Genomic DNA, 14464 nt, shown 5'->3' with positions numbered 1-14464 from the left:
CGCCAAAATGTTTCGGCCAAAAGGTGGACTAGGGTTTTTTCCCAGATCGTGCCTTAGAGCCAGAGCATTTAAAAGTGTAATCTGCCGTCTTAGCTCTAGGGTTTTAGGTTTTATACTTTTCTGTTCATGGGCTTCGTGGGCCCCGAGATTATCGGGATTCTCCTTAACCGTTCTTATCTCGAGGCCGTGGGGTAAGTGGTGGTTAGTCAAGTCGGGATTTTACCGACAAGGCCCGTACTAAGGGACCTGTCGGGAGGAAGACGAGTGCCCCTCACTGGTGCATGTAATTGAGCCAGGGCCGAGTTGATGTACGCTGGGAAACCAGTCGGATATTAGACGAGTGGGGGGTCCAGTCGACATTTTACCGGGAAGGTACACTTGCCTTCCAGCCCTGAGCCAGTAAGGCGAGAGGGCTTGTGGCCTGAGAAACCAGTCGGATATTAGACGAGTGGGGGGGTCCAGTCGGCATTTTACCGGGAAGGTACACTTGCCTTCCAGCCCTGAGCCGGTAAGGCGAGAGGGCTTGTGGCCTGGGAAACTAGTCGGATATTAGACGAGTGGGGGGGGTCCAGTCGGCATTTTACCGAGAAGGTACAGTTATAATTAATAGGATAAAAAATATATATTAAACATTATAGAATATATTAATTTATAAATATTATATAATTAAATTTTTCTATTACTATTATTATTATACAAAATATATTTTAAATCAAATACCTGTACATCACACGGGCAAACATACTACTTAAAACAAATGGAAAATTTTATATAAAATATTTTAATAGTTACCATAATTTACTTAGACATTGAAATGATATTTTTATTATTACCAGATGAAGTGTTAAAGAATCAAGTATAAAATTGAGATTACACGTTGGATGTAAGAATTAACACTATTAACAAAATATGTATATGAACAATTCGGTGTACAAGATAATATTATTATTAACATATTTTAGTTATAATAGGATAAAAAACATATATTAAACATTATAGAATATATTAATTTATAAATATTATATAATTAACTTTTTCTATTACTATTATTATTATACAAAATATATTTTAAATCAAATACCTATACATCACACGGGAAAACATACTTGTTAAAACAAATGGAAAATTTTGAATAAAGTATTTTAATAGTTACTAATCATTATTAAATTTTTACAAATATAAAACAAAGTGCTATAGAAAATAATTAAGAAAACAAATATATCAAATAAAAAAAATAATTTAGATAAAAATATTTTAATAATTACTAATCATTATTCAATATATGAAATATTGTAAAATAAAGAGTACTACTGAAAATAATTAAAAAAATATTAAAACAAATTTATCAAAATAAAATGTAAAATTTAGATAAAAATATTTTAATAATTACTAATGATTATAATTTGGAAAAATAAAAATAAAAAATGTTAATAAATCACTTGACACAAACGGTAGTCTATATAATTATAATCAATAAATAAAAAAATGGTATTACAAATATAAATTTTTTTAAATGGTTTAAATCATAAAAATTTGAATTGTTTACATTCCTGAATTCTTAAATCGCTTAAATCATTTAATTAAAAAATATGAATTGATAAAAAAAAGTAGCTTATATATATAATTATGATCAATAAATAAAAATTTGTATTAGCAAATGTCAAAATTCTTAAATGGCTTAAATAATAAAAAAAATTTGAAATATTTTCATTCATGAATTCTTAAATTAATTAATTAAGAAACATTACATTATTAATCAAAGTTAATAATTTTTTAATAGTATTATTTACCGTAAAAAATTATTATAATAATTTATTTACCGTAAAAGTATTTAGTCACTTAGAAATGATTCGCTTATAAAGGTTTTATCCAAAATTAAAAAAAACGGAGTTAGTAATCACTATAAGATTTGAGTTAAAAAAATAATTACATTCAATATTTTAAAAATAAAATATATTTTAATATTTTATCATCATAATTAAACAATTATAGTAATTATATTATATTGTAAATATTGAAAATAGTTAGTAATCATTATCAGGTTTAAGTTTTAATTTTATTATTAATTACTAACAATTACAAATATTATTATTAATAATTAATAATTATTTTTTGTTCCAAAAATTATTCTTCTATATATTTAAACTTCGATAGTTATGAATTCAAATATTTTTCTTAAACATATATTTGTAGACACATATATATATACCCAACTCTTACTTTTTTTTGAAGGGTACCCAACTCTTACTTATTATTTACTATTTCTAGAATATAGGTCAGATAATAATCATTGTATTTAGCTAATAAAAGAAAATAATGACTAAATGATTTTTGGATGCTTAGGTTATATTATGAATGTTTAAATACTAGGTTTCATTATTATAATAGAAGAATAATATCAAGAATTGAATATTTGTATTTTATGTTAATCAGAGGAAATATGAAAATAAATATCTGGGTGTGATTTAAAAAATGCAACAAATAGAACGGATTATGAGAATAAGGTGACTCAATAAGTTAATAAGTATGAAAAAACAATAGTTTAAAATTGAAAAAAGAAGATGCATGTGGAAACTTTTCAATCAGTTATAGTTAGTTAATTACTAACAATAACTAATTGTAGTTAAGTAACTGTCGCGCATTGTATCTTCTTTTTTTTTTTTTTTTTTGGATGCTTGGAAGCATCAAAATTAGTAACTATAAAAACTATAGAAATGAAGGTCCAAATGCGTGGTTAGAATTCAATAATCTTGCATTGGACTCTTCTTGCATTCTTTCGCACAGCAACATACTCTACATTTCTGAAGTCATGGTGTCTCGTTCTTTGCGACCACAACAATCGTCATTTGTTGAATTTGACCCCTCGAATCCTTTGGAATTTCTCTGCAAAGCATTGGATATGGTGGCTCGAAGAAGCGACTTTCTTGAAAATGACTCAGCGGAGAAGGAGATTGTGTCCGCGCTGCGCAGAGCCAAAGAGACTGTGTTGAACGAAAAGAAGGCTGCAATGGCTGAGAAGAAAGACAAGGAAGTGAAAACCTACGAAGACAAAACGAAGGATGCAGTGGTTGAGAAGAAAGACAAGGAAGTGAAAACCTACGAAGAGAAAGAGAACCCTAGTCAGTCTTTAACACTTTCTTTTTTATGTCATTTGTATTATCATTATTTTATTTTATTTTCTTCTCTTTAATTTTGTTATTTTTTATTTTGTGTTCCTTTTCAATGGGTGGACAGGGCCAAACAGTGGCGTAGGTATAGATTTAGAAAATTATTCGTGGCAACAGACTCTTAAAGAGGTCATAATTCTTCTTCCTTTGCCTGCTGGAATGAGTTATGAAAATGTTGACTTATCCATAAAGGAGAACCATCTGAAAATTGGATTCCACGGTCAACCACCCATTATCGATGTAAGTTAATTTATATAATTTTTTTTGCTATTATCGATGTAAGTTTATATAATTTTTTGCTTAATTATTCATCCTTTCTTGCATGTTATATATTTTTCTTGATTTGTAATTTTAAAAATTTTCAGGGTGAGCTGTTTGCACCCCTCATTGAAGATGAATGTTATTGTTGCGGTAAACAATCACTAAATTATATCCACCAAAAATTACTTTAAGTAATAATTATTATTTATTACATTTTGTTCGGTTTTATTTTGAGGTGAGGGATATTATAGTGTGTGCATGAGCTAATATTGAGGGTTACTTGCTTGGTTTACTATTGTAGTGAGAGCTAATGATCTTTTAATAGTGTCACTCATTGTCTACAAATATATATTGCAGAAGATGATCACGATACAGTTTATATTCTTTTGACCAAGCAAAATCAATTGGAGTTGTGGAAAAGTGTGATAAAGGGTGATCCTGAACTCTTTATCCCAACATTTGAAACTCTGGGTCCTGATTTTCCCGATCCCGATCCCGAAACTCGAAGGGAAATCAAAAGAATTATGGTAATTGATTGATTATTGTTACTTGTCAATATTTTAACTTGCACTTGGTTTGATATTTTAGTTCTTTTCATGGGGAGTGACTTTCATCTATATTTACTGGGATCAACATTATTAAAATTAATATAATATATATCGATTATTTGGTATATTTAATTCAAGTTGTGTTAGGAATGATTTTACAGAGCAGCAAAAATCTCTATAGGTTTATTATAGAAAAAAAAGAAGGAAAAAGAGCATATTGTACATATTATTAGCTGACTAAATCGAGAATGCTAGTTAAATTTGTCATTATGTTGAAAATTCTTTAAATAAGACCTCTATTGTTTAATAGAGAGAAATTTTGTAAAATTTATATAATCTGAGGTTTTCTATACCAAAAGGAGACTGCTCTTTTTGGGGTATACTTGGATAACATGGTTCTTATAGGAATTTTGTTCATAATCAATATAGAAATTATTCAGTTGTTCAGTCTTATTGTGTGATTCTGCAGTTCTTTGTTAAGATTTTGTTCTTCTTTTCCTTTCTCAAGAAGAGATTCCTAACGAGTTGCTTGTCATATATATACTATCCGATGAAAGACAATTTGCCTCTTTTAATTTGTTCAGTCATGTTTTTGTGTCACATTGAGTTGTGCCTAAAACATATATTGAAATGACATTGTTTTGGATTTTAGAATATGTTTTGGTTAATTTGTTCAGTATTGTACAGTTTGAGACGACACTGAGGCGTATGGGCTACCATAAATTTAGAGTTTAAATGAGCAACAGCTCAAGAAGTATCGGAGGAAAATTCACCATGTAGAAACATATAAAAGCCAGCACTGATGCAATATCAGTTATTTGGTATGTTTAATTAAAGTTAATTGTCATACTATCTAAACATATATACTAATGAATTTACCTTATTTTGCAGAATCCAAAGAGATGGACCTCATATGGTGTTGAGATCATGTTGCTTTTTATTTTCTTTTTTCTTTGGGTCTGACCTTTGATACATATTGTGGCGATACCATTGATATAATGGTGGCACCAAAATTTTACGATAAACTTTGTTCATAATAGTTGATAGTTGATAGTTGATTCTGGGAAAAATAAACATATACGGGATGAAATGTTTGCTGTTCTCTTATTTTGTCTTTTGGAATAATGTTCTCTAAGCTCATATTCTCGTATTAGTTATTCTCTATGCGCTTTTGATTGAACTACTTAATGAACAAAAGTATTCGGAGTTTGGCCCATGTTACGTAATTGTGATCTTATTTTCACTATCCCTAAAAATGATATTATGAAAACCAATTCTATATTGAAGTAAACATTCTTGATCACTTACCAGTCGTGTGCGCAAGACAGATTTGACACTAATAAGTAACCAGTATAACATGAATTATTTTGGTGTAAAAGTTGAGTTAAAATATTTGAAAAACTTTTACTTCGAACATTGATTAAAAATTTTGAATCACTGCATTTGATTAATTAGTTTAGGGTTTGACTATTTTTTGAATTATAATAAATAACATTCTTGATTATTAGTGGGAGAAAGACACTATATATATGTGTCTTTATTATTTTTTTTATAAAATAATGAAATAGTTAAAAAAAATAAAAATTTATGAACCAAAATTAATAAAATATAAATTTACGTTACTGAGAGAAAAAGTTCAAGGTCTAAAGATAAAAATTGACATAAATTTATAAACTAAAATTAATAAAAAAAAAATATTTGAGACTAAAAATTTTCTTATTTTAATTAATTATTATTTTAGTTTGTGTAATAGACAAGTTGAATATTTATTATATATAACTAAAATTTAAAATAAATTATGTATATAAATAAATATTATATTTGAATATATAAATTATATATTAAATTTGAATAAATAAATATTTTAAATATAAAATTATATTTTAAATTTATGATAAGTAATTTATATTCTAGTAAAATATTATTCTTATTTATTTATAGTTTATTTTAAAAATCATAAAATAATATATAAAAAATTATGATAAATAAGATTTAAATTATATATTAAATTAAAAAAAAAAACTTTTTAAAATTCTTCATCGAAGTAAAATCCTGAAAATATTAACATACAAAAAAGCCATTAGTGTTATACATAGAAGTAAATATTAAAATTGAATTTATAAATAATTATGATAAATAAAAAATATTAAAAATAAGGCACGATACAACATTATGATTAGCACTTCTCAACTCTTTCGTCCTAGTTTCTACATTTCGAAAAGCTTATTGGAAGGGAGACACCTTTCGTTCAAGATTCTGGACGGTTACCAAGCTAAGTCTTTGCTTCTTGCAAGCTGGACGATTTACGCCTGAAACTAGTTTATTTATGGAATAAAGTTTCTGGTTGGAAGTTGGTATATATCTTTGGGAAAAAAGGAGTTTTTGAATTTGTTTTCAAGAATAAAGATGATCGTGTCTTGCATCCAATTCGTCGAAGACTCCTCAACGCATTACGTGAAAGAAGCATAATAAGATGAGTCGAGGACTCCCTGGCACATTGTAATAGTTGACATAGTATGAGATGATACTTCAGGTATTATAACCTTAATGGATCCAGTTATGCGCCTAATTCCGCTAAGGATAATATAAGTAATGTTGGTTAGTAATAGAAATGACACTTTTTTGCATGATTACTAAAATTACTAGTTATTGACCTGTCTAAATCTCAAAGATTAACATGAATATTGGAGTATCTTTTGCAGATATCCATTTGTCCCATTATCGCAACTCGAAAATTTTTAATCTTGTGATCTATGGTTTAGACATTCAATTGAAAATCTCATCAATTAGGGAATGCTCGGAAACCAAACTTATCCCTAATTAATGTTTTTGAAAATGATTCATGGAGTCGCCACCAATGTTTTACTCAAAAAATTGGAAAAAAAAAAAAGTTTTTAAAGATCCAATAATGACCTTGATAACCAGAATTGAGTTCGGGGTCGATTACGTGTAGGGAAGGTATTAAGCACCCCTGCAACGCCCTTAATCGGTACCCTTATGATGAAGATAATGTAATAAGAATTAATAGTTTAAATATTTAATCCCCTTTACTAATGATTATTTACATGAAATTTAAATTACACGATGAACCCTAAGATATCTACATGATTGCGTTTATTATAGCAACATTTGAAATAAAAGAAGAGAAAGACGGAGCAAGAAATTGATGAGTAATACCTCGTAGCAAGCTTCATTAGATCTTCAACTATGGAGATTTAGGTGCTTTGTGGCAACCCTTCACACTACACAAATACCTCACAAATCTCAAGAAATACAATAGAAGGGAGAAAGAGATAGAAATTTCGAGCTCTAAGGAGTCTTGGACGAAATTTTGAGGCCCTGAGAACAGTGCCCGAGTCTACTATTTATAGACATCAAAAATTTATCAGAATGGCACGTTCTAGATTCGAAACGACCCGTTCTGGATCTATACGTTATGTGTTAATTTTGCCTCCTGGAACGACCCATTTTGAAACTAGAACAACCCGTTCCAGAGTTGAGTTTAACACATAAATGCTTATGCTGGAATGGCCTGTTCTAAACTAAGGTTTTAGCCTCTTTTGTAACTTGGAACGACTTGTTCCTGTTTTGGGAACGACTCGTTCCAAACTTAGGTTTTAGCCTTTTTATGAACTTGGAATGGCTCGTTCCAGTTTTGGAACGACCCATTCCAAACTAGGGTTTTAGGCCTTTTTTGTAACTTGGAACGGTCCTTTCTAGTTTGGGAACGACTTGTTTCGGGCTACTAAAACCAACTTATTTGGGCTTTAGGCTTTCTGATGTCATGTCCTATTGTTTCCATGCTTCGGGAGCTTCTTTCATTGATAATAGACGTCCATTTCCTTGTTTTTATACGCCCGGAAGAAATTGGGTGTCTATAGCTGCCCCTCTTTACTTGTCCTTTGGAATAGCTATGTGTTTTTTTTCAAAGGCAAGTAAAGACGTAAACATTTCATTTGGGTCTTCTCCTAGTCTATTTTGTGTTGGTGCTTCTGCGTTGTTTCCCTTGGATAGGTGTATTTGCTTGTATCCTCGCCCTACAGAGTAGTTGAGTGTTGGTTGCGTACTCTATTGGGTAATAAGGCTGACAAACTGTACACCTGAGTTTCAGTCTTCGAGTAGAAGCTCCACTGTTTCTCTTGTGATAATGCGCTCTTTTAATTGTAGCTTGTTAAAAAGGGAGTATTATTATGGCTGGCCTCTCCAGGTTGCCTGCTGATGCTGAGTATTATTATGGCTGACCTTTCTAGGCTGCCTACTGATGTTGAGTATTATTATACCTGACCTTTCCAGGTTGCCTGCTGAATGCTGAGTATTATTATGTCTAGCCTCTCCAGGTTTCCTACTGAATGTTGGGTGTTAATGTTGAGTATTATTATGCCTGGCCTCTCCAAGCTGCCTGCTAAATGTTGAGTATTATTATGTCTGGCCTCTCCAGGCTGCCTGCTGAATACTAAGTATTATTATGCCTGACCTCTCTAGACTGCTTGTTGAATGTTGAGTATTATTATTACTGGCCTCTCTAGGTCGCCTGCTGAATGCTAAGTATTATTATGCCTAGCCTCTCCAGGCTGCCTACTAAATGCTGAGTATTATTATGCCTGGCGTCTCCAGGCTGCGTGTTGATTCTTATGATTTGTGCCTCTTTTCTTTGGGGAGGACGTTTGATGAAGACTTGGATTGCTCGTAGGTGGTGCCCTTGTGCTGGTGGGCAAAGGAGTAGATGGGTGACATGGATTCTGGTGCTGCCCCTGCCATGTGAGTATTGTGATGCCTCTCCAGGCATTTGTTGTGGAGTCCTTTCGGTTCGTTGATGACTAATTGTTTATGCTTTCCTAATTGATGATTGTTGATGCCCCTAGTTTGGGCTGCTTTTGCCTTTTGTCAGGATGCAAAAAATGCTGGATGTTATTCATGCAGGATTTTTATTTATTTATTTATAAATAATCCCCTTTGGATAAAGAAAACTTTCTAAGTGTGTGAATTGCTTTTGGATGCGTGCAACGCATGTTTTGATTTTAGTTTTTTTTAGAAGGTGGCTCTCCTTTTCTCCTTCTCACGAAGAGACTGCTTCGATTGATGCACAACTTTAGTTGTATTGGCCATTTGATGTATTGAACCATCTTGGGGCTCCCTCTTTTTTATGTTTAGAGACCCTAACTTTTGCCTAGGTTGTATCTTAGCAGGTATTTTTTCTCTTTTTATTTGCCCTAATTTTTGCCTAGGACGCCCTTTACAGGTTTTCATCCCAGCAGGTCATTTTCATTTTTTTGTTGACATGTTCAATTTTGACAACCATAAAAAATATACGTCATTATGATTGGACAAGACAAAAAGGACGGGAAAGGATGATTTATAATGGGTGGTTGAGGTAGGTCAGTGTTTAGGTTTTTTTTTTTTTAAAACAAACATTTCCTTGGATAATTATTATAATCATTCTCCTAATTATTTTGGACTACATGTCTGAGTCTTAGGCAAAGTCTTCATATTTTGGCCTCTCATAGAAGTATTCAAGCCGCATTTTAGATTCGAGCTTGGAGAGTCATCACTTACTATTTTTTTTAGATCCCTAATTTTTGCATAGGACATGTCCTACCTGGAACTTTTGATCTTTCTTTTTTTTTTGGCTTAGGACGCCCTTTGCGGGTTTTCATCCTAGTGGTATTTTACAAGTGACGTTTTTCAGGCATAATACTTCTTTGCTTTAACAAAACTTCTTGCCATCCATATTTGGGAAGACTAGTGCCTTCTACCCTCATCCCATACACCAAGGAGAAAGATGCTGCCTCAGCCTATGGGTGTCGAGAGTCTTTTCATGGACCAAGATTTGTGTTTTCTTTGTCGACCAAAAATGAGTTGAAATGATTATTATATTTTTGTGTAAGACTCCTCTTGTGCGATGAGAATCTTATGGTTCTGCATTTGATCACTTTCTCATCTTTGTGTGTTTCAAGGAAGTGATTTCCTTATCTTCCTTAGACTCATATAATTTTGTTATCTTCAGTCATGTTTGTTTTTATTTCATGGTGATTGATTTTGGAATTTAATGTGTGACACAAGAGACAAAAGATTTTTGAAATGATGTATATTATTAATGAATGCAAAAAAAACTTGTACAAGCCCTTATTTTGAACTCGTAATCGTGGGCGAAGGTCATAAGTTTGAGCAAACATTGTTTTTTGGAAAAAGAGAGCCCCTAACAACTGTCATCCCAAGATGGTTACTCATCTAGTCATTCTTTGATGTGTGCTTTGTTGGCCTCAAACTTGAGCTGCCCGGCGTCGATAAGCTCTTGTACACGAGATTTCAAAGCCTTGCAATTTTCTATGGAGTGGCCTACTACCCCGGCGTGATAATCGTATGTTTCCTCGGGCCTATACCTTAGTGGGTAAGGCGGTTGCTGCTTTCTCTGTGGTGGGGTTCTTATAGCATGGATGCCTTCATCAATTGGGGGAATAACCCTATGTAGCTTATAGGAATTTTGTCTAGTTCCCCTTCTGCCTTTCGTGATGCTTTGGTCGTTCGAGGAGTAATGGAAGAGGTTAGAACATTGATTTCATTTTCCCTAAAAATCTTCTTATACCCTTGGCTTTCGGGGGATGTTCTTATCTTCCCATTTTTTAGACCTTGTTTGACTCTTTCCCCGATAGTGACTATGTCGGTAAAGAGAGCTGAAGTGTTCCCTATCATCTTGTCATAATAGGGTCCACTTAAGGAGTTGATGAACATTGTCACCATTTCCTTGTTAGATAATGAAGGCTCTATTTGCGTAGCCAATTTTCTTCATCTTTGTGCATAGGTTTTGAATGACTCATCGCCCTTCTTTCTCAAGCTTTGTAAATTAGACCTATCAGGAATTAGGTTGATGTTATACTTGTATCGAAGGAGAAAAGCGTCGGCTAACTGTTTCCATGTCTGGATCTTCCCTCCATCCAGTTGCATGTACCAATTGAGAGTAGCATCTGAAAGGCTTTTCTGAAAATAGTGTATTAGGAGTTTTTCATTTCCCACGTAGGCTGCCATCTTCCTACAGTACATTGTTAGATGTTCTTTTGGACAACTGGCTCTGGTGTACTTTTGGAAGTCAGGGATTTTGAACTTGGCGGGGAATTGGATGTCCTGCACCAAGCACATATTCGCAGCCTCTTGAACGTCAAAATTGTGGCCTTCCACAACTCTCAATCTTTCTTCCAAGGCGTTCAGATGATCTTTGGAAACGTCACTGACGTTGCTAGCACTATTGTCGTGCTACAATTTGTTCATTGCCTCAAGCATTCTAGCCATTTGTTCCTTGAGTTGTTCAAGCTCCTTATTGAGGACACAATTTCTTTCCTCTAGGCCTTCCATAGCTTTTATCTTTTGAGCTCGTGTGAGTACGGAATATTGAAAAGGAACCTTTAAGGGACAAGATAATTTCCTATCAAGCTTATTTAAATGGTAATGCATGAAGGGAGTTTCTTTCAAAGACTTGATGGCTCATCCTTGTCGAAAGGTGAGTTATCAGTGTTCCTCTTCATAATATTTTATGATGTGATAGAGGTCACACTGATTTCTCTTCTTTGATACAAATCCCCTTGTGATCCTAAATATATGATATGCATGTTCCCTTTTTCTATTTTTTTGATATATTTGTTTTTTATTTTGATTTATTTATTATTTTTTTTAGAAAATGCATGAAGCCCCCTTTTTAAAGAAGGGATGTATGCTTCTCACAGATCTTATTTTCACGCTAGGTTTTCTCTCATGATAATGTATTTTTATTTTCTTATGTTTTTCTTTACCTTAGGGAAATTATAAAAAATAAATGAATGGTTTGAATAAACAAAATGCAACAAACATATGCTCATACAAAGTAACCCACGAATAGTCACGTTCAAATCCTTGGTCTGTGGTCTCTGTTAAGAAAAGTGCATTGTATAGGATAGTTCTAATCACACTGGTCTTAAGGCCCCCAAGGTGCCCCCATTATAGGGACCTGATATCTCTGTCGCGATCACCTGACAATTTTTAAGGTCTATCACAATATTTCAGGCTAGAGTAACCGATTGTCACCTTGAGTGTGATTTCTGACAAGGCTCACTGGCTCCAAGGCCAAACTTGGGCCGGCCGTACGTCAACCACTCCCTATGTTTAATACCCTCATGCCCCGGGGTGTAGGGGGACTGTTGTATGCTATGGTTTATGTGCAATTGTTAATTCAAACATGTGCAAAATTTAAACAAGCATACAGATAATAAAGCCATACAAGTAAAAAAAAACAAGTAAAGGGGATAAGATATTTAAATTATTATTCTTATTTTATTAACTTCATCATTTATATGGGCCTGACTCTTTTTAAACTTCCCTAGTGGAGTTGCCATCTATCGCAACCAAAAAATTTCCGATCTTGCGACCTATGGTTTGGACATCCAATTGAAAATCTCATCAATTAGGGAATGCTCGGAAACTAGACTAATTCCTAATTAATGTTTTTGAAAATGGTTCATGGAGTTTCCACCAATGTTTTATCAAAACATTGAAAAAAAAGGCTTTTAAAGATCCAATAATGGCCTTGATAACCATAATTGAGTTCGGGGTCGATTACGTGTAGGGAAGGTATTAAGCACCCCTGCAACGCCCTCAGTCAGTACCTTATGATGAAGATAGCGTAATAAGAATTGATAGTTTAAATATTTAATCCCCTTTATTAATGATTATTTATATGAAATTTAAATTACACGATTAACCCTAAGATATCTACATGATTGCATTTATTATAACAATATTTGAAATAAAAGAAGAGAAAGATGGAACAAGAGATTGATGAGTAATACCTCATAGCAAGCTTTATTAGATCTTCAACTATGGAGATTTAGGTGCTTTGTGGCAACCCTTCACACTACAAAAATACCTCACAAATCTCAAGAAATACAATAGGAGGGAGAGAGAGAAAGAAATTTCGAGCTCTAAGGAGTCTTGGACGAAATTTTGAGTCCCTGAGAACTGTTCCCAAGTCTACTATTTATAGACATCAAAAAGTTACCAGAACGGCCCGTTCCAGATTTGGAACAGCCTGTTCTGGATCTATACATTATGTGTTAATTTTGCCTCCTGGAACGGCCCATTCCGAAACCAGAACGACCCGTTCCAAAGTTAATTTTAACACATAAATGCCTATGCTGGAACGACCCGTTGCAGTTTTGCAAATGACCCGTTCCAAACTTAGGTTTTAGCCTTTTTTATGAACTTGGAACGGTCCGTTCCAAACTAGGGTTTTAGGCCCTTTTTATAACTTGGAACGGCCCGTTCCAGTTTGGGAACGGCCCGTTCCGGGTTACGAAAACTAATTTATTTGGGCTTTAGGCTTTTTGATGTCATGTCTTGTTGTTTCCATGCTTCGGGAGCTTCTTTCCTTGATAATAGACGTCCATTTCCTTGTTTGTATGCCCCCTAGACGAAATTGGGGGTGTCTACACCCATTTGGACAGGTATGATAAAAAACTATGAAGAGTATTGTGAGGAGCAGCTAAGTACTACTCAGACGAGGACGGAGAAAGAGAAAGATAAGAGCGACAAAATTACCTACCTCTTAGGTATGATCATCATTTGATTTTATTATCTACCTTTAATCATGATGAATATAGAAAAATTCTAAGATACAATACACATCTGTTAGAAAATATTCGTCAAGAGTTTTCGTGTACTTAAATGATTTGTTGTAATCATGTCTAAAAAAGATGACAACTGCAACCTTGTAATACCTTCATAACCATGATTATAGGCTAGAGCATGGAGAAGATTTTCTATAAAAGAATACTTGGAGTTAAGCCTGAAGAGGCTTTCATGTAAAAGAATATTTGGGTAGTGGATTGAAGAGGTCAGTGAAAGAACACTTGTTTGTGATGGAACCATCTTCTCCATGGGAGCAAGTTGATGATTCCTTCTCTTCTCCAAGGTTGAAGGACGATGATGGTGACCTCTTCAAGGGTGGAAAATGATGCAAAGTTGAACAGATGGAGGGAGGGAGGTGGCACAACAAGGAACTAAGGGAAATGGGTGGTATTTTGGTGTTTTCAATTCTTTAAGTTAGCTCACTTCACTTAGAATGATGAAGGCCAACCAAGAGAGACTGATAGTCATATTTTAGCACATCTTTCTTTATATGCTTTCACCTTTTGATTTCTTTTAGTGTCATATATTTATGTATTAGTTTAGATTTGTTTTAGTGAGTCATTTAGGACTTAGTTGTAAATTTTACTAAATTTTCGTAATAATTCTCTTTTGACACAGTTTCTTGTGCAAGATAAATTTTCGTAATAATTTTCTCTTTTGACACAGTTTCTTGTGAAAGCCATATCTAGAGCTATACAACTCGAAATTGGGAAAACTTGATGTCCATGGAAAGATAAGAAGGAGATATACAACTTCTATGTTGAGAGAAAAACCCAGTTTGGACGTTTTCAAGCATAAAATTGCTCCTCATGCTCGGGGCCCTACAATGATGTTTTC

General features: G+C 33.2%; 1 protein-coding gene across 1 annotated transcript; it reads left to right on the top strand.

Annotated features, from left to right (window-relative positions):
• The first annotated feature begins 2719 nt into the window (after positions 1-2719).
• On the top strand, positions 2720-5116 carry LOC109790824 (protein BOBBER 1). Its single transcript, XM_020350062.3, has 6 exons — positions 2720-3119; positions 3235-3407; positions 3533-3578; positions 3786-3955; positions 4664-4797; positions 4868-5116. Exons 1-5 carry the CDS (start codon positions 2810-2812, stop codon positions 4709-4711), a joined length of 747 nt encoding a protein of 248 aa, XP_020205651.2. The 5' UTR covers positions 2720-2809; the 3' UTR covers positions 4712-4797; positions 4868-5116.
• The last annotated feature ends 9348 nt before the right edge of the window (positions 5117-14464 follow it).

The sequence above is a fragment of the Cajanus cajan genome, chromosome 9 (assembly GCF_000230855.2).
Source record: "Cajanus cajan strain Asha chromosome 9, NIPB_CcT2T_4, whole genome shotgun sequence".
Taxonomy (NCBI): domain Eukaryota; kingdom Viridiplantae; phylum Streptophyta; class Magnoliopsida; order Fabales; family Fabaceae; genus Cajanus; species Cajanus cajan.
Note: the sequence above shows the minus strand (reverse complement) of the source record. Positions and strands in the feature narration are given on the sequence as shown.

Coding starts and splice junctions, on each gene's coding strand:
- LOC109790824 (XM_020350062.3), top strand. CDS start 2,810: ATGGTGTCTCGTTCTTTGCGACCACAACAATCGTCATTTGTTGAATTT. Junction 3,408..3,532: donor GTCAACCACCCATTATCGAT/GTAAGTTAATTT, acceptor AAAAATTTTCAG/GGTGAGCTGTTTGCACCCCT. Junction 3,956..4,663: donor GGGAAATCAAAAGAATTATG/GTAATTGATTGA, acceptor AGTATTGTACAG/TTTGAGACGACACTGAGGCG.